This window comes from Eleutherodactylus coqui, chromosome 4 (genome assembly GCF_035609145.1).
Source record: "Eleutherodactylus coqui strain aEleCoq1 chromosome 4, aEleCoq1.hap1, whole genome shotgun sequence".
Taxonomy (NCBI): Eukaryota; Metazoa; Chordata; class Amphibia; order Anura; family Eleutherodactylidae; genus Eleutherodactylus; species Eleutherodactylus coqui.
The window spans coordinates 235,618,315-235,639,039 of NC_089840.1; the positions used below are offsets into that span (position 1 = coordinate 235,618,315).

The 20,725-nt window shown below is 42.3% G+C and overlaps 1 protein-coding gene across 1 annotated transcript; it reads right to left on the bottom strand.

The window, feature by feature from the left end:
• Positions 1–255: 255 nt before the first annotated feature.
• INA (internexin neuronal intermediate filament protein alpha) lies at positions 256–16,092 on the bottom strand. Its single transcript, XM_066600902.1, has 3 exons — positions 15,038–16,092; positions 3,770–3,894; positions 256–2,828 (listed from the first exon to the last, which is right to left on the bottom strand). Exons 1-3 carry the CDS (start codon positions 16,076–16,078, stop codon positions 2,540–2,542), a joined length of 1,455 nt encoding a protein of 484 aa, XP_066456999.1. The 5' UTR covers positions 16,079–16,092; the 3' UTR covers positions 256–2,539.
• Between the last annotated feature and the right edge of the window lie 4,633 nt (positions 16,093–20,725).

The window sequence follows — 20,725 nt, forward strand, 5'->3', positions numbered from 1 at the left end:
GTGGTAGGAAACCCGCCACTCAAGGGGTTAAACTAAGGTTTCTTGTGTTTTTCCATGACTGTGTTTGGTATTGCAGCTCATGTCTATTCAAGTGAAAGGAGCTGATCTGCAATACCAGACACAGTCCATAGACAGACACAGCACTGTAGCAATTTTTCCAGTCCTGGATAGTCCATAAAGTGCAGAGTTCCTTTTACTTTAAGGAAGACCAATTCACCCCATCACCTAACCCAACGAAAGAAGAACACCACATGGTTTGATATCATGACTTTTATTTTATATCTAATCTGCAGGCATAACAATGTTGCTTCCTCTCCATGTTGCCATCCTTGACTTTAACATTTCAGGGCATAAAAGGTAAAAAAAATGCCCAAGAAGTGCCATTAATCATTACCATGGCTAAGATGCCAGTGGTCACACAGCAAACATACAACATGCATCAAGACAGTAATTGGAAGAATATCACTAGTAGTAAGGCATTATTAAGACATGTTGCAGAGTCTTTTTCTTCGTGAGCCTTTCCTTTGTTCTGCACCTTGCATGTGACTCCTCCAACTAGATGGTATTACTCCTTACTTTGTTGTATATTGCAGTTTATTACCAGCTTCTATACCAGGTCATGTCATTGTAACTAGACTGATATCATTTGTGTTAGTGCAACACTATCTGCATTGTATGTTAAAGGACATTGTGTGACTTACAGTATTTGTGTATTACAGTACTAGGTGTTCTAGAAGAAACCATTGGTTAGTTATTGGAAAAAGTAGGTTGTGATAATCCGGTTAGCATTTGATTCAAGTGTGCTTTAGATTATGATGGTCCCACATCTTCATGATTGGATTCTAAATAAGTCACCAATTACCATACATCCAACTGTCTAAGAACTAAGTGCATGTTTTCAAACTATATTCTATACTAAGATCAAAGAGTGGTGTGCTTTTCATTAATGTGTGGCTATGACAATACACAATGGACTGGTCTACTCATGATATCTAGAAATCTGCATCATGCATCCATCATATCAGCATGGTCATGGTCCCTGTTATATGGTATGGGGCAGAGGCGTAACTTGAAGCTCCTGGGCCCCAATGCAAAACCTGTATCAGGACCCCCAACTATGATGCTTTATTCATAGTACTGGGCTTCCTATATGGAGAAGAGAGGCCTTATGGGCCCCCCAAGGCTCCTGGGCCCGGGTGCAACCGCATCCCCTGCATCATCTATAGTTACGCCCCTGGTATGGGGGGAAATAAACAGCTAAAGGTCTGCTGTGTAGCTTTGAACCCCAGAAATTATTTTATTGCTAGAGAATGCATTGTGAGTTGTTTCACATTTATTTCCTATTGTTTCATCCTCTGATCAGCTGAGTGAGCTGCGCAACTTTGGAGGTCCGTCCTCGCTGACTCTAATGCGTTTTTTCTTTTTGTCCTGTACCCCTCATTTGCCTGTACTGGCTCCTGTTATATATGGAGTCCTGGACTAGTATTGTAGAAGGTTTCTACCGCTCAATGTCAATCAAATGTGACGTCAGTGGAGACCGCCCATATGACAGTCAGTGCGAGTGACTGAGAAGGGGGTGTACAACAAAAAAGAAAAACGGCATTGGAGTCAGAGGGGATGCGGCTGTAAAGGTATGCAGCTCGCCCTGATGATCGGAAGGTGTGACAGGCCCTCTTTGAAGGGGGATTGTAGTAAGATTAAAGGTGGTTTCCAGGCAGCATCTGCCGAGATACACCAGAGTCGGTGCAAAAGCGCTGCTCCGACCTCTGTATAGTGGCCAGTGCTAGTAATTGCAGGGAAATGTCATTAATTTCATTGGGAGCTGCACTTGCAATTACGAGTGCCAGACGCTACACATGGGTCAGAGTAGTGCTTCCGCTCCAACTTTGGTGTATCCTGACAGGCGCTGCCTTGATAATGCCTTTAAGTTATCCCCTATCAACAAGATAGGGGATAAGTGGGGGTCCCATCGGTCGGACCCCACTGATCAGCTAGTTATCCCCTCTCTCATGGATATAGGATAACTTAATCTTAACGGAATACCCCTTTAAAAAGGTTTTCAAGGCTTACAGAAAATTACCGTTTTTTTCTAGAAACAGCACCACTCTTGTCCACAGGATGTCTGGTATAGCAGCCTGACTCCACGGGGATCAGCCAGAATACCAAAAGTAGTCCAAGAGCAAGAGTAGAGTTGTGTCTATAAAACCAGATCCCAGACAACTCTTTAAGGACCTAGGCTTAAATATCAAAAAGCCTAGGTAGATCGTCATCCTTGGGAACATCTGGGATACATTAATATCTTCTACAACAGCCAATGCATCCTCTAACACCAGAGATTGGCAGGCTATACTAAGACTTGTGGTGCCAGAATAGCCAGTGGGAGATGGGCAATATGCCTAGAAGTTAGCCTCCTTGTGTGATGCTTCCTAGAAAACTTTATGACCATGTATGATACAAGCATTAGCTGTGAACACTACGGGTGAATGAATCCATGACAAAGTGAAGATTCTAATGGATAAATTAGTAAATTACTAGCTACTTAAGGTTTGCCATTGAATCCTTCATTGTTGTCTGACCTCTCTATTTTTTTGGTTGAAACAACAGTTTCTTCAATGATTTCTTCATAGGTTTCTCCTCTATGACTTGATGTTTTAGAGGTTAGTTTGCTGCCGGCATCTGCTTCATCTTTCCTTGCTGAACCTGATGTCATCTTGGAGGAGGATGAAATATGGGATCGAGGCTGATAGGAATAACTCTGGGATGGGTTTGGAGGCATAATGCTGATCCCACTGGTGCTGAACCTGGTCTCCTCACCTTCCAACAATTTCCTGAAAATAAATTAAAGGAAAAATATACAATCTTAAAGATTACCAGATTTACGTTTTAGGAACATGTAGGCAAAGATTGTCCGGTGCCTTAGATACGACCATTATGTAAGCCACAGCTTAAAGTGACTGGATAATCAAATAACTATTGTATAGCTTGAGTTTTTATGTTCAACATTATTTTCAATTTTCAATGTTACAATCTATATATTTAAAAAAATCCCCAAATCCTGCAGTTTTCACACTGAACACAAAAATCTAAAAATGGTCTCACGCTTCGCGTTCTGTAGAAAGAGCTTTGCAACAGTCACCTCACTATCATCTCAGGCAGGATTACAATGAAAACTAACATCTATACAGACATAATGCAGGATCCTCCATTCACTATAGATGGTGGTCACAGCTCACCTCCTCCCCCTCCTACACAATAACCTCTGCACAGGTCACAGAGCATGCCCATAACTCTCCTCCATAGAAGTCAATGGGTCTGCTCCAGTCTATTGTGTCTATGGCCCACGAGGCTGCTTTAAACGACATCTCCAAATGATATTAACTACAGCTCAGGCACAATGGCTACCTGCATAACCATGTACAGAAAGTAGAATAAAAAATCTGCAATCATACAATAAAAACAGATTAGAAAAATGTAATATGTTTCACTATTTGGTTATAATTTGGGAAAAGTATTTAGATGATACAGTCCCTTTATTCCAACATATGAATGTAGTCCCAATGCCCAGGATAAGTGTCTGATCGGTGGGGGTTTGAGTGCATTTTACATTAATATCATAAGAAAAAAAATATTTGGGAATTGCTAGTAAAAGATGTCAGAATTATTACAGTCAATCTCATAGTTTATATACATATGACCCCTCTCAGATGTACAACAGATTTCACACATACAACTACTGTTTCATGAACACTACTGATATAACACAAATTACCTATATGCAGCAATTTCAATGTCCAGTGCCATCTTGACATTTAGCAGGTCCTGATATTCCCGCAGATGGCGAGCCATTTCACCCTTTGTGCTTCTCAGCTCATCTTCCAGGTGATTAATTGCATCCTTTAAATCAAAATAACAGAGAGATGATATGATGTAACCACAATGATTGATACCATAACAGAAGTACAGAACCCTCTAGTATTACCATAATGATGGCAGGCCAAGTCTTCCAAAGGGTTTGCAGTTCTTTACAGAGACTCTGGCTAATAGAAGGGAGTTCCAAATGTTTAGAATCAGGGTCACACTTCTGCTTTAATGAACATTTAATCGGTGCCCTACCAGCATCTCTTACATATATTATACCAGTATACATATGCATGCTGTACGAGGGGGTTTCTGCAAGGAAAGTCCGCGAAGGATATTCATGGTGATATGTCGCAGACATTGGGGGATCAATGCCCTTCATATTCTACAGTTAAGAACAGGGTTGCCAAATTTAAAACGGGCCCCTCAGCACCAATGATGAGGAACGTCCTGGACGACCAAGAGAGGTTGTTGTTTCGGAGATTGTCGATGCTGTGCACAACCTCATACTGGAGAATCGGCCAATTTCAGCTTAAGGGATAGCAGACATCATGGGGATTTCTCGTGAACGTGTTTGTGTCATTATTCATGAACATTTGAACGTGAAGATGCTATCTGCAAAGTGGGTCCCCAAATGTTTGACAACAGATAAGAAAACTTCCATTTGGCAGCGTTTCCGAACTGATGAGAACTTCCTGGATTGACTGGTCACTATGGATGAGACCTAGAGCAGTCAAGGAGCAGTCAACCAAGGAGCAGTCAAAAGAGTGGAGGCACAGTGGTTCTCCTCGCCCAAAGAAGTTCAGGGTGCAAAAATCAGCCACTAAGGTGATGGCGTCTGTGTTATGGGATAAGGAGGGCATGCTCCTAGTGGACTACCTTCAAAATGGTTCCATCAATGCAAGGCATTACATTGAACTTTTGGACCAATTGAAGGCAGCTCTGAAAGCCAAAAGGCGCGGCAAGCTGTCCAAAGGAATCTTGTTCCAGCAAGACAACGCTCCGCTCACACTGCACAAGCGACCATGGCAAAACTGGTGGAGCTAGGCTTCCAGCTGGTTGACCACCCGCCTTATTCACCAGATCTAGCTCCCTCCGACTATCATCTGTTTCCAAACCTGAAGAAACACCTCAAGGGTACCACATTTCACACCATTTCTGATGCCACAGCTGCTACGGATGACTGGTTTGAGGCACAACCGAAATCCTTCTTTTTGCAAGGCTTACAGAACTTGGAATACCGATGTAAGAAGTGTGTTGGCATCGGTGGAGAGTATGTGGAATAAATGTAAAGTTTCATCTTCCTATCTCGTTTCTTTCTGGGTAAAGCCAAAGACTTATCAGCAGCCCCTCGTAAATATTCACACTTCTGGAAGAACAATGACCTCCTTCAATAACAGATGGTTAACCTCTTACCTCTGGCCTGTGTCACTCTCTGAACTAGGATACAATGCTTAATAAACACCTATACTTAGTCATTCAGGTAGCTTATCTACATCGACTGTCAGGGCATGATGGAAGCTGTAATTGTGCAACAGCTGGAAAGCCACAGTATGGAAACCAATCATGTACATATGTATTTAGTTGTCTATGTTTGTAAATATGTAACATGAAATCATAACCCAAAAGGCACTTTACCATTATTATGGGCAATACCCTGGCATGTGTTTTTTAATGGTTTTTCAGTTTGTTTACTTGTGTAGGGTAAATAAAACATATGCTGTTGTTACTTTGAAACTGACAACAATCTGCTGTCCACAGATCTGCTTTTCTTACTGCACCTGTATGTGTTTATTAGGCCGGGCTTACACGAGCGAGTTGGATTACGCAGTGGATTCCCGCTGTGAGCCGCGCTGGTGACCCTGCATATGGCAAGTGACTGTATTGCGCATGACCACGTAGGCACACAGGCAATCATATGTAGTACAGTTTGCATTTCCTGTAACCTCGCTTAACAAGGACGCGGGTACCTGCAGACCATTTGCAATTATGTATGGGCTGAGGGTTGCAGGCCTCCATTGAAATCAACGGGAGCCGTGCCTGCAGTTACAAGCGCCGGCCACTACACGAAGGTCGGTGTGGAGACTTCCACTGCTTCTGCTCCAACCTCTGTGTATTTGCAGCGCTGACAGCATGCACCCGCTCAGCTGATCGGTCAGGGTTCCGAGTACGATGTGCTCTCCTTGTACGTGTGCCTATAGATAGGGTACAATGTGCTCTCCTTGTACATGTTCCTATAGATATGGTACAGTGCTCTATAGATATGGTACAATGTGCTCTCCTTGTACATGTTCCTATAGATATGGTACAGTGCTCTATAGATATGGTACAATGTGCTCTCCTTGTACATGTTCCTATAGATATGGTACAATGTGCTCTCCTTGTACATGTTCCTATAGATATAGTACAATGTACTCTCCTTGGACATGTTCCTATAGATATGGTACAATGTGTTCTCCTTGTACATGTTCCTATAGATAGGGTACAATGTGTTCTCCTTGTACATGTCCCTATAGATATGATACAATGTTCTCTCCTTGTACATGTCCATATAAATATGATACAATGTGCTCCTTGTACATGTTCCTACAGCTATGATACAATGTGTTCTCCTTGTACATGTCCCTATAGATATGGTACAATGTGTACTCCTTGTACATGTCCCTATAGATATGATACAATGTGTTCTCCTTGTACATGTCCCTATAGATATGATACAATGTGTTCTCCTTGTACATGTCCCTATAGATATGATACAATGTGTTCTCCTTGTACATGTCCCTATAGATATGGTACAATGTGTACTCCTTGTACATGTTCCTATAGATATGGTACAATGTGCTCCTTGTACATGTTCCTATAGATATGGTACAATGTGCTCCTTGTACATGTTCTTACAGCTATGATACAATGTGCTCCTTGTACATGCTATTATACATATAGTACAATGCGTTCTCCTTGTACATGTTCCTATAGATATGATACAATGTGCTCCTTGTACATGCTATTATACATATAGTACAATGTGTTCTCCTTGTACATGTTCCTATAGATATGGTACAATGTGTTCTCCTTGTACATGTTCCTACAGCTATGATACAATGTGTTCTCCTTGTACATGTCCCTATAGATATGGTACAATGTGTTCTCCTTGTACATGTTCCTATAGATATGGTACAATGTGCTCCTTGTACATGTTCCTATAGATATGATACAATGTGTACTCCTTGTACATGTTCCTATAGATATAGTACAGTGCGCTCCTTGTACATGTGTCTATAGATATGGTACAATGTGCGAGTAGGTTGTGCGTCTGGGACCTGTGGCTCTACAGGTTTCCATGAGTACAGCTTCACAGGTGAGGGTTAATTGAGCTGGCTGGGTGTGGTGTTTCTCCAGCCAATCCTCTCTGAGCTGCTGCATATAAAAACCAGGATCTCTTGGTAGAAGATGCTGGTCATTAAAGTGCTTTACTCTGTTGTAAACCCTCTCAGAGCTGATGTTAGGCATGCTTGTCTGTAGTGTCTCTCTCACCTTCCCTGAAGATGGTCTAGACACCTGTTTCCCCCCCCCCCCTCTTCCTCCTTGCGTTCTGGGGTGCATGCATCGAGTCGTGTGTAGTATGGTGATTGCACAGGTGCATACGCCCACAGGTTTCTCACAGGTGCAGCCTCCAGAATCTGATGTCTTATGTGTGTGTCAGATGAGTGATGCCTGACACTATTCCCGGTATGTCAGCATGGTGGCTGACTATCCCCTTAGTGTGAGGACACTTGGACTAGCTATAGTTTGCTATCTTTATGCATGTGAGCTCTGGGTGGGGTTCCTGCTCTATGTGGTATGCATAACCTTGTGTGTTGGTGTGAACAGCGACATGTTTTGTATGTCTATGCATGTGGCCAGACATGTGCTCTGTGCGTAGTCCTATTCTGTGTTCAGTGTGTGTGAACAGTGTTGTGTCCTGTGTTTTCTACATATCTCCAGGTTCCTAATCAGGGATAGCCGGGTCCCAGATGAAGACAGTGGGGCCGTCCTTATCGGGATAATCACCCTGCTTTTAGGTAGGGGTTTACATGTTCCTATAGATTTAATACAATGTGCTCTCCTTGTACATGTTCATATATATATAGAATAATGTGTTCTCCCTGTACTTGTTGCTATAGATATGGTACAATGTGGTCTCCTTGTACATGTTCCTATAGATATGATACAATGTGCTCTCCTTGTAGATGTTCCTATAGATAGGGTACAATGTGCTCTCCTTGTACATGTTCCTATAGATAGGGTACAATGTGCTCTCCTTGTACATGTTCCTATAGATAGGGTACAATGTGCTCTCCTTGTACATGTTCCTATAGATAGGGTACAATGTGCTCTCCTTGTACATGTTCCTATAGATAGGGTACAATGTGCTCTCCTTGTACACGTTCCTATAGATAGGGTACAATGTGCTCTCCTTGTACACGTTCCTATAGATAGGGCACAATGTGCTCTCCTTGTACACGCGCCTATAGATAGGGCACAATGTGCTCTCCTTGTACACGCGCCTATAGATAGGGCACAATGTGCTCTCCTTGTACACGCGCCTATAGATAGGGCACAATGTGCTCTCCTTGTACACGCGCCTATAGATAGGGCACAATGTGCTCTCCTTGTACACGCGCCTATAGATAGGGCACAATGTGCTCTCCTTGTACACGCGCCTATAGATAGGGCACAATGTGCTCTCCTTGTACACGCGCCTATAGATAGGGCACAATGTGCTCTCCTTGTACACGCGCCTATAGATAGGGCACAATGTGCTCTCCTTGTACACGCGCCTATAGATAGGGCACAATGTGCTCTCCTTGTACACGCGCCTATAGATAGGGCACAATGTGCTCTCCTTGTACACGCGCCTATAGATAGGGCACAATGTGCTCTCCTTGTACACGCGCCTATAGATAGGGCACAATGTGCTCTCCTTGTACACGCGCCTATAGATAGGGCACAATGTGCTCTCCTTGTACACGCGCCTATAGATAGGGCACAATGTGCTCTCCTTGTACACGTTCCTATAGATAGGGTACGATGTGCTCTCCTTGTACACGTTCCTATAGATAGGGTACGATGTGCTCTCCTTGTACACGTTCCTATAGATAGGGTACGATGTGCTCTCCTTGTACACGTTCCTATAGATAGGGTACGATGTGCTCTCCTTGTACACGTTCCTATAGATAGGGTACGATGTGCTCTCCTTGTACACGTTCCTATAGATAGGGTACGATGTGCTCTCCTTGTACACGTTCCTATAGATAGGGTACAATGTGCTCTCCTTGTACACGTTCCTATAGATAGGGTACAATGTGCTCTCCTTGTACACGTTCCTATAGATAGGGTACAATGTGCTCTCCTTGTACACGTTCCTATAGATAGGGTACAATGTGCTCTCCTTGTACACGTTCCTATAGATAGGGTACAATGTGCTCTCCTTGTACACGTTCCTATAGATAGGGTACAATGTGCTCTCCTTGTACACGTTCCTATAGATAGGGTACAATGTGCTCTCCTTGTACACGTTCCTATAGATAGGGTACAATGTGCTCTCCTTGTACACGTTCCTATAGATAGGGTACAATGTGCTCTCCTTGTACACGTTCCTATAGATAGGGTACAATGTGCTCTCCTTGTACACGTTCCTATAGATAGGGTACAATGTGCTCTCCTTGTACACGTTCCTATAGATAGGGTACAATGTGCTCTCCTTGTACACGTTCCTATAGATAGGGTACAATGTGCTCTCCTTGTACACGTTCCTATAGATAGGGTACAATGTGCTCTCCTTGTACACGTTCCTATAGATAGGGTACAATGTGTTCTCCTTGTACACGTTCCTATAGATAGGGTACAATGTGTTCTCCTTGTACACGTGCCTATAGAATAGGGTACGATGTGCTCTCCTTGTACACGTTCCTATAGATAGGGTACGATGTGCTCTCCTTGTGCACGTTCCTATAGATAGGGTACGATGTGCTCTCCTTGTGCACGTTCCTATAGATAGGGTACGATGTGCTCCCCTTGTGCACGTTCCTATAGATAGTGTACGATGTGCTCCCCTTGTGCACGTTCCTATAGATAGTGTACGATGTGCTCCCCTTGTGCACGTTCCTATAGATAGGGTACGATGTGCTCCCCTTGTGCACGTTCCTATAGATAGGGTACGATGTGCTCCCCTTGTGCACGTTCCTATAGATAGGGTACGATGTGCTCCCCTTGGGCACGTTCCTATAGATAGGGTACGATGTGCTCCCCTTGGACACGTTCCTATAGATAGGGTACGATGTGCTCCCCTTGGACACGTTCCTATAGATAGGGTACGATGTGCTCCCCTTGGACACGTTCCTATAGATAGGGTACGATGTGCTCCCCTTGGACACGTTCCTATAGATAGGGTACGATGTGCTCCCCTTGTGCACGTTCCTATAGATAGGGTACGATGTGCTCCCCTTGGACACGTTCCTATAGATAGGGTATGATGTGCTCCCCTTGGACACGTTCCTATAGATAGGGTACGATGTGCTCCCCTTGGACACGTTCCTATAGATAGGGTACGATGTGCTCCCCTTGGACACGTTCCTATAGATAGGGTACGATGTGCTCCCCTTGGACACGTTCCTATAGATAGGGTACGATGTGCTCCCTGTGCATATTTGATCAATCTCTTATCGTCTCCTGATAAATATAACCAGCAAGGCAGATTCAGGCACATTCAATGTGAGAGTCCTAGCACTGCAGTCATAATACACTGACCTGAATAATAGATTGACAGAGAGAATCCTTTCACCAGCTGTATTATATATGCCTTACCATATGCATACAGCAACAAATATTCCCCTAGTGGCAACATTTGGTACAGTTTTATTTCTTTAAAAAACCTAAATCCCACAGAGTATACACACTAATGTTTATTGCCTAATTCCTCATAGTTTTTCTTTAGAGACATCTGAACACCTATAGTTTAATTAGGATCACTCTGCATTACCGAGATGGTAGATTTTGCCTTTAATATAACCTATACTATGACTGAGAACTTCATTGTTTGAAGCACAGTTCCTGCGAACTCTGCTCTGTTGGCCACCTTTATGTCTAATGTTTCAATAAAGCAACATGGATTTTAAGTGAATTGTGTGGGATTTGTCTCATCTCACAGTCATGGAAAAACAAAGATGCAACTTCCCTGTAATGACAGGCTTTGATTCAGCTGCGCCACGCCATAGATTATTTGAATGTAGCCTTAGGCTATTTTTGAAAATACTTCCTTGCTGTATGCATTTTGCCAAGTTTTCAAGTTATTCTTGTTAATCTGTCAATCACACTACTGGCGCTAACTTGTATAACATAAAGTGTACCATAAAAGCTGTGTGAGTGATGACCAATGACTAGAGATGAGCGAGTATACTCGCTAAGGCACATTACTCGAGCGAGTAGTGCCTTAGCCGAGTATCTCCCTGCTCGTCTCTAAAGATTCAGGGGCCGGCGCGGGTGACAGGTGAGTTGCGGGGGGGGAGAGAGGGAGATCTCCCCTCCGTTCCTCCCTGCTCCCCCCCCCCACCGCTCCCCGCCCCCGAATCTTTAGAGACGAGCGGGGAGATACTCAGCTAAGGCACTACTCGCTTGAGTAATGTGCCTTAGCGAGTATACTCACTCATCTCTAATCATAATGTTGATTTGTAAAAGGTCAAAGTAAATAAGCCTATTAGATTTAATGATCATCTGCACAGAAATTGTAAATCAGAAGGGAAACCTGATTTAGTACATTATTTGGGGTCTTTCTGTTCTCATTGTAGAGGAATACCCTTATGTATAGCAAGTTTAGATCATATCATCTTTCCTTCATAGACTAAATAGTGGTGCTGACAGGTTAAGAAGGGTGGCCCTAGTGTGAGGACCCCCATCAAACAAATACTCATATCTCAACTACCTGGACCCATGTGTATTGTGGAGGGATGGGTTCAAATGGGATATGGCAGTTAACAATAGTCAGTTGCCTAATGGATTTTATCAGGGTCCGAATTCTGGGGCTTTCAGATACATTGTAAATTAGGAAGCAGCAAGTACAATTGAGTAGCACAAGAGTGTATTTTAGCAGCACACAGGTGTCCAAGAAACAGCACCACTCTACTGGTTGTGTCTGGTATTGCAACTCAGTCCTATTTGAGTAAATGAGGCAGAAGTACAATACCGTACACAGCCAGCGCACAAATGTGGAGCTGTTTCTGGAAGAAAGTAGACCTGTTCTGCAACCCCTTTAACATCTTAAGATGCTTAATATAAGATACAATGTAAGTCTTAAAATGAATTGTTATTTTAAATTTAATTGTCCATGAAACCTAAATCTCTATGGTTCCCACTGGCTTATTTTACCCTTTGATTCCCCTTTTACATGTAGTTCCCTATAGCTTATTATTGCAATATACCAGCATGAAATAAAGAAGTTAAGATCAGTGTTGTTTCCATAGGGGGTTGCCTGGGAAATGAAGCCTACAGAATCCCCAGGGAGTTTGGTTGCTATAATAATATTGTTCACACCTAGGCTTGTACTTTCATCTTTTCTATCACACGTCTATAACATACCAGGTGATCTACAGACTATTAATATGCAACACCTTTCACTAGATCTCTAGATTCTACAGTGATATGTATAACCTGTTTTAAATGAAAAGAAGCAATCTGAGATAATGGAAGAAAGACGAAGTGCCACTCCCTTCTAAAGATGGCGATGGAAGTTCTGTTGGCTTGGTCTAATATTTACTTCCAGATTCAGTTCCAATTTTTTCTCTGTTCTCCAACATCTTCACAGGGGAATGCTACAGAATGTTTCTGAGCTATACAAATAAGATTTTCAACAATCCTGAACTTTTACATAGTAAATAAATGTGAATATTTGTCTTAACAAGTTAAACAAACAACTATTTCAAATTTTGTTTATTTACATGGCACATTGTTAATGTTTACTATAGTATAATTGTAACATGATTAGAACATAGTACTGAGCTGCTGAAACTGCATGTTGTTTAGATAGATAGATAGATAGATAGATAGATGGATGGACGGAAGGTTTAGACAGCTGCGTATGCTTTAGGTAAATAAGTGGTAGATAGAAGACAGACTAACAGAAAGACAGATAAAAGTCATAGAAGATGATAGATAGATTGAGATATTGAAATAGATAGATATGAGATAGATAGATAGATATGAGATAGATAGATAGATAGATATGAGATAGATAGATAGATATGAGATAGATAGATAGATAGATAGATATGAGATAGATAGATAGATATGAGATAGATAGATAGATATGAGATGGACAGATATGAGATAGATATGAGATAGACAGATAGATAGATATGAGATAGATGCATGGATATGAGATAGATAGATATGAGATAGAGATAGATAGATATGAGAGAGCGATAGATAGATATGAGATAGATAGAAATACGGGCATTTGTATATATAAGGTAGATAATTGTTAGATATTAAACAAACAGACTGCCTAGTGGGTAGATAACCCATTAAGCAATAGAAGTTGTGGAAGATAGGTACAGTAGATATGAGATAGGGAAATGAGGCAGAGAAATAGATAATTCTTGGATATGAGACAGGCAAACAGACAGGCTGGTGAAAAGATAGGTAATTCTTAAATGGACAGAAGTTATGGAAGATAGGTAAATAGAAGACTGACAAAAACAGAGAGATATGAGGAAGAAAGATAGATATATGACAGGCAAGTAGATATTATGCAGAGCAATAGATAGATAGCTAGATAGATAGACATGAGATAGACATGAGATAGATAGATAGACATGAGATAGATAGATAGATAGATAGATAAACATGAGATAGATAGATATATGACAGGCAAGTAGATATTATGCAGAGCAATAGATAGATAGCTAGATAGATAGACATGAGATAGACATGAGATAGACATGAGATAGATAGATAGACATGAGATAGATAGATAGATAGATAAACATGAGATAGATAGATAGATATATGACAGGCAAGTAGATATTATGCAGAGCAATAGATAGATAGCTAGATAGATAGACATGAGATAGATAGATAGATAAACATGAGATAGATAGATAGATAGATGACAGGCAATTAGATAGTATGCAGAGCAATAGATAGATAGCTAGATAGATAGAAAACATTGGCAGCTATAAGGAAGAAAAATAGGTGTCAGACAAATAAGATAGATATGAGCAAATACTGCCAAGAATGTATTGAGAAACTATATATGCTTCCAAAGTAGATTTAGTGAGAGTACTGCTGTTCTCCTTAATTACCACAAGTTTGACTGACTTAATAGATTTTAGAAAGAACCATTAGCTTAAAATAACAATAAAAAAGCCATGTCTCGTCCTGCTCCTTCTAGCTTGTACCTTTTAGCATTAAAGCCCCTGTTAGTTCCAGAAGTGTCTTTGTTAGGCTCTACTGCCACTCCCTACTCCCCCTTCCTCCTCCCATCCATGCTTCCAGGAGATGTTTTTTTGTCTTACTTTCCAGTGGACCACAAAGCAGCTAATGCCTGCACGAATTTGTTACATAAGGCTCCTCATCTATAATGTATTACAGTCTTTTTCCATCAGTACAAAATATAACAGGTCCCATATTTACTAAACTGTACTGTGGAAATACAAAGTACACTACCAAAGAGCTGGAATATAGCCATGTCTAATAAACTGATTCCTAGTTGTTACAAATTGTAACAATTGAATATGGGAAAAGAGTTTAGGCAATGTGCAAATACAAAGTAGCACAAAAGCAACACAATAACAACGATGTACAAGGACATAATTACTACTACCACAGTAGTTCATGTGTGGAGACGTAGTACAGTGTAAGTCGGTTCAGCACCATGGACAGCAGTCAGCTCTACCTTGAAGCTGGATAAGCCTTGTAATATTAAATACTCTTGTATGAAAAAGACAAAAGTATTATAGAGGTGATACTTTCATTGGCTAAAAAAAATTATATATGCGAGCTTTATGCCGCTTTATCGGGCTTAGTATAGGAAAGCTCTAATACTTGCTGCATCAGTTATTACTAGCAGTCCCTATAAGGATTCTAACCCTTTCCTCATAACAAAGAATCCTAATGGGTCAGGACACTATAGAAGCTGTATTACCTGCATGCCAGATGTCTCTGCCATGTGTCTCTCCTCCATCTCCTGGATCTGCCTGTCCAGAGACTCATTGGTACCACGAAGGCTTTCAATCTCTATGGTCTTGGACTGGAGTTGTCTTCTGTAATCATTGATCTCCTCCCTGCTGGCTCTGATCACTTCAGAGCTGCGAGATGCCTGCTCACTCAGGTTGGCAAATTTGGACTTGTACCACTCATCAGCAGACTGCAGGTTCTTGGCTGCCAGGGACTCATACTGAGATCGAATATCCTTCAAAGCTGATGTCAGGTCAGGTTTAGACAACTCCATTTCTACCGAAACCTGGGAAGCTTGAATCATGGCCATCAGCTCAGTGACTTCTTCTTCATGGACTTTCCTCATAAAGGAGATCTCATCCAGCAGAGATTCCACCTTCTTTTCCAGATCCAAGCGAGCCAAGGTGGCATCATCCACATCTTTCTTATGAGCTTTCAAGGCATATTCTGTCTCCTCTCTCATCCTAATCTCATCCTCATATTTAGTCTTGAGTTTCTGGAGATCATCCTCAAGACTGTCCCTCTCTAAGATGAGCTGAGCTTTCTCAGTGTTGAGATCTTCGACTTCAGCTCTGAGATCTTTAAGTTCTTGCTGGTAGAGCTCTCCAAGCCTGGATGGTTCAGATTGCCTTTGCCTTAGAGCTATCAACTCAGTCTCCAGCACCTTGTTCTGTTGCTCCAGATTACGCACCTTCTCAATGAACATTGCAAACCGGTCATTGAGACCTTGAAGTTGCTCCTTTTCATTAGTGCGGATGATTTTGAACTCATTGTTCACGACTGAAGTTTGGGTCAGGTCTAAGTTTTCTCCATAGACAACTGGTCGGTGAGATCTCCTATAAGAAGGCTGGGAAGAAGAAACATTGCTGCGGGACACGGAGTGGGACCTATAGCCTCCAGAAATGCTTGTTCTAGATGCAGAGCTGCTTCCAATCCTGGTAGACCTAGGAGCATCTCCAAAGATCTTCCTGTATGAAGAGGAAAGGTAGTGATCTGAACCAAAACTCATCTTGGAGAGAGGATGTGGGAGGGACACCTGCGCTCTGGCTTTTATACTGTGAGGCTGGATCAATAGCTGGGGAAAAAGCATTTACTTAGCTTGCCACATAGTGTGATTTAACCCCCTCCTCCCTGCAATGCATTAATTATCTGCTCTGCTGCAGCACTAGCGATTGCACAGGAGTTGCCTAAAGAAGGAAAAGCAGAGGTTTATTTGCAAGTGCACAGATGGAACTATCCATTTTGCCGCAGTGCTGATGTCAGCGATGCTGCTTAATTCCCCAGCCTCCCCCAATGCCTGGTACAGGGGCTCCCCACCAACCTCTTGTCCAGATTACTCTCCAGATCTGCAAAGACTGAAAAATCCTATAACACAAATGCTAAGTCCTTCTTCAAGTCTCTAGTGAAGTAGAGAAAGACGAAGCAGGATTCACATTGTTACATAAGCAGAGCTCTCTATAGATAATCCCATAATTCTATGAAAACTCTTACAGAAATTCTATTTTAATGGTTTCTGGATAGTTGGGAAAGCCTTCCTCTACAGAGAAGCTTACAGGGAGATAGTAATACTTCTTTCTGCCTCTAGCAGCTTGTTATCTGCTTCCTCTGTAATGCCAGTATCCTTACAATGTGATATAACACTTAGATATTGTAGGCAATCTTTAGCTACAGATGTAGCAGAGTTGAGTTTTTCTTTTAACTCTTTGCAGGCACTGTGCTTGCTTAGTGATTTTGTTAATAGTCTAGTAGGTTCACTTCTAGGCTTATATAAAACAACTGTGATACCAGCCATATAGCAAATTCAGCTCTGCTACATCTACATGTGCAAAGCAAAAAAAAATGCTATATGATACACTTTATGGTACTATCTGGCTCTTAAAGCAACTCACAAATCCTAAATTATGTCTCCCATCACTATTTTATGCCATATGGCTTTGTGTGTTTAGTATTGCATGTATTGGTAATGGGTCAGTAAAAGAGGTATAGACTGTATATATGAAATTATACCTAAAGAATAAAGTATAAAATACCATGATGGGACTTCAATAGTAATGATTCTATTTTATTATTATTTTCATTATTGCTGTTGGTAATGATATTAGGTATTGATATTTAGGTGGGGTATCCACTCATCTCAGATAATGCTTTCTCTTGTTATTGAAGTGTACTACTGGACCAGTACCAGTAGTATGCAAATATACATTGGGTTATGTACCTTTTGGCCTCCGGCACATTAGTGTTTTTTTCCCGACTGTTTATAGTCCATTTAAGGAGAGTGCATTTAAAAAGCGGACCGCACACAGCAGCATACAGACCTGGATTATTCAGAGTGGCAACACAGATTTAAAACAATGTTCACGCAAACACAGACTGCATAAAAAAACTAACTGCATACACTATCCTGATCTGTTTTACGGACAAGGCTCGCCCATTCAAGTCAATGAGAACAGAAAAAAACGGATAGCACAAGGATGCTATCCCTGTGCTGTCCAATTTTTCTAAAAGATGCATAAAAAAAGAAATTGGGCTTGTTTCAGGTTTTTTGTGAATGTGAAAAACGGATGGCATATGGAGTAAAAAAAGGACACGTGGACTGAATAAAGACTAAATACAGAAGCCACACGGAGCTGCACCGGGATGGGAAAATGTCTGTTTTTTGGGCCTTTTTTAAACGCAAGTGTGCGCGTAGCCTTAAAGTGCTGTTAGATGGAACGGTATTGTTCAAAAAATTGTTCAACTGAAAGAAAGTGAATGATAATCGTTTGGTCTAAATGCAGCCAAATGAATAATTGTTGGCTCGGTCACTTATCGTTCGGTTTAAACAGCAATCATTCAGTCCCTTTCATTCACTTAATGCTCTTTCCCACAAGCGTAGGCGTTTTTATGTGCACCCGCCGGCACCGTAAAAGCACATGAATAGGTGCACAACTCTAACATTTGTGCTCCCGTTCAGACGGCACAGGCCCGACTCATATATACCGAGGCCACAATGCCGAAGCCTCCCCTTTCCCTCCCCCTCGCCGGATCACCTCCTCTCTCCTTCCCTCCGGGTGTTTGCAATTGCAGTGGGCGGGATGTAGCTAAGCACCTGCCCCTCCCCTCCCCTTGTCTGCAGCCAGCAATGGGAGGGGCAGAGCTTAGCTCTGCCCTGCCCCCTCCCATTGCAAACAGCTGGAGGGGAGAAGAGGAGAGAAGGGGGAGGGAGTTGAGCAGTCACGCTGCTAAACTCCCTCCCACCTCCCTTCTATGCCCGCTGTCATTGGCTCCCAAAGTACTCCATGCAGCGGACAATGTTTTCTGGGCACAAAGATAGTTCCAGGACTATCTTTGCTTCCCAATGTAAAAGCGCCCGGTGCTATATTTGCCGGCCAGGCGCTTTTACGTCACAGGAATACGCCTGTGTGATCTTATGCATTGGAATCCAATGCATCAGATCACAGCATATATTGGCTGACCGTGAAAACGGTGGGCCGATATACACTCAGGGGAAAGAAGCCTAAGTGTGGATATCTGCCATGGCTTTCCTTAGAGGTCCATACTGTTTTTTTTTTAGGCATGGATTTCTTGTGTGTGTATAGTGTAATGCTTCACTGGTTATCATGGTAATATTACTATTGAGAAACTTCAATGAGCATAAGACATACTAACACTTCATATGTATTTTCTAACTAACCATATATATATATATATATGCATGTCCACCACAACTGGTTCCAGGATCAGAGCAGAGGTAACTTGGGCTCCTGTGCTGGAGGGAAGAGCCCGTTTGAGAAGGTGAGTAGGCCTTGTTTTTTATTTTAACCAATTCCTTGCCCATAGTATTTTTTTAACCTGTTAGGGACCACACACAGTAAATGTACTGTGGACAGTCCTGTGTGGTATGTAGAACAGGCTTGGAAACCAAGCCTACTCCATATCTGGCAGTTGCCAGCTGTTTATGACAACTGACGCCCCCTGCAAGGACTGTGGACAGTGCTGTTTAACTCCTTGAATGCCTCGTTCAATGTTGACAGTGGAACTAACTGGGGGGGCGCGATGGGTTCACATGGCAGCCTGGAACCTAGTGAAGGCTTCCAGGGCTGTCTCATGTATTGCAGTCTAAAGGCTCTTCCCAAGAGTGTATATTGGCCGCCCATGAAAAGGAGGGAAGGGGGAGGGAGTTGGGCAGTTACGCTGCTAAACTCCCTCCCACCTCCATTCTCCGGCGGCTGTCATAGGCTCCCATAGGAGTCTATGCAGCGGCCGACGTATTCAGGCCAGGAAGATAGTTCCAGGACTATCTTTCCTGCCCGGTGTTAAAGCGCCCAGCCAAAATGAATTATCTTGGCTGGCTGGGCAGTTTTACACGGTGGAAAATCGCCTGTCTGATCTGATGCATTGGAATCCAATGAACTAGGTGGTAGCGTATATCGGCCGGCCGTGAAAACAGCAGCCGATATACGCTTGTGTGAATAAAGCCTAAGGCCGGCGTCACACAAATGGGTGAGATTCTGCATGCAGATTTTCGCAGTTACTTGTGATCATATGCGTAAAGGAATTGCGAATGATCATGGAAGCTCGTGGATGCGAACATTTTCCGTGCGGATGTACACTATACACAGTGTAAATACTTTTAGGTTCTCAGGTGGTAAGACCGTTCAACTAATTATGCCACAACTCTAACCATTTACACATCTGCTTGAGATGTATCTGCATGCCGAGTTTTGCAGTAAAACGACAACTTCTAGGCAATTTTCTTTACAAAGAGTGTATAAACATAAAGCACATGTGTGTTTCTGTTACTGAGGCTGTTATTAGTCATTGGAACATTTTCCACAATCCTAATTCGTAGTCACTTCTGCATTAGGGGGGGGGGGTCTCACACGAACGGATTTCAATTGCAGAATCCGCCGCTCATGCACAATTTTAATTGCCTATGGGCGCTGTAACACTTTTTCATTCATTGACTTTTAATAGGGACCATCCGCACGGAATCCGTGCTGAGATAAAACATGCTGTGGTTTTTCCCAAGTGTGTGAACGAAAAATCTAAGATAAATGCCTTTAAATGCCCGTGTTTTACTGCAGATCTTCCATGCAGATAACGATCGCGGATTCTGCAATTGAAATCCGTTCGGGTGAGACCCCCCTAATGCAGAAGTGAGTACGAATTTGGATTGTGGAAAATGTTCCAATAACTAATAACAGCCACAGGACCTCATTAACAGAAATTTATGTTTATACACTCTTTGTAAAAAAAAAAAAAAATCGCCGAGAAGTTGTTGTTTTACTGCAAAACTCGGCATACAGTTACATCTCAGTCAGATATGTAAATAATTAGAGTTGTGGTGGGATTAGATGAACGGTCTTGTCACCTGAGGCCCTAAAAGGGGTTACACCTTTGACCTTATAAAAAGGCTCTCAGAGGCTCCTTGTGTGTAGAGCTTGTTGACCACTAGACGCCTCTACAATGTAATCGAAGAAATTTCGCCCAGTTAACACAGTTTAAGAAGGGGCGCATTGGGGGCCGTTCTGACCAGACTGTTAGGAGGTGTATGTGTAAGGGCATGTAGATAAGGCTACCGGGCTCAGGGGTCTACAAACCCCTAGTAGAGAGCATCGTCTGATCATCCAACAAGCAAAAGAAGCTCCAACTGTTTCATTGTCCGCCATCCAGA

What these genes read in the sequence shown, in the direction of transcription:
- INA (XM_066600902.1), bottom strand. Translation starts at nt 16,078, where the DNA reads ATGAGTTTTGGTTCAGATCACTACCTTTCCTCTTCATACAGGAAGATC. An exon ending in CAGAGACATCTGGCATGCAG is followed by an intron (nt 3,895 to 15,037) that starts GTAATACAGCTT and finishes TTTGATTTAAAG; the next exon opens with GATGCAATTAATCACCTGGA. An exon ending in ATTGAAATTGCTGCATATAG is followed by an intron (nt 2,829 to 3,769) that starts GTAATTTGTGTT and finishes ATTTATTTTCAG; the next exon opens with GAAATTGTTGGAAGGTGAGG.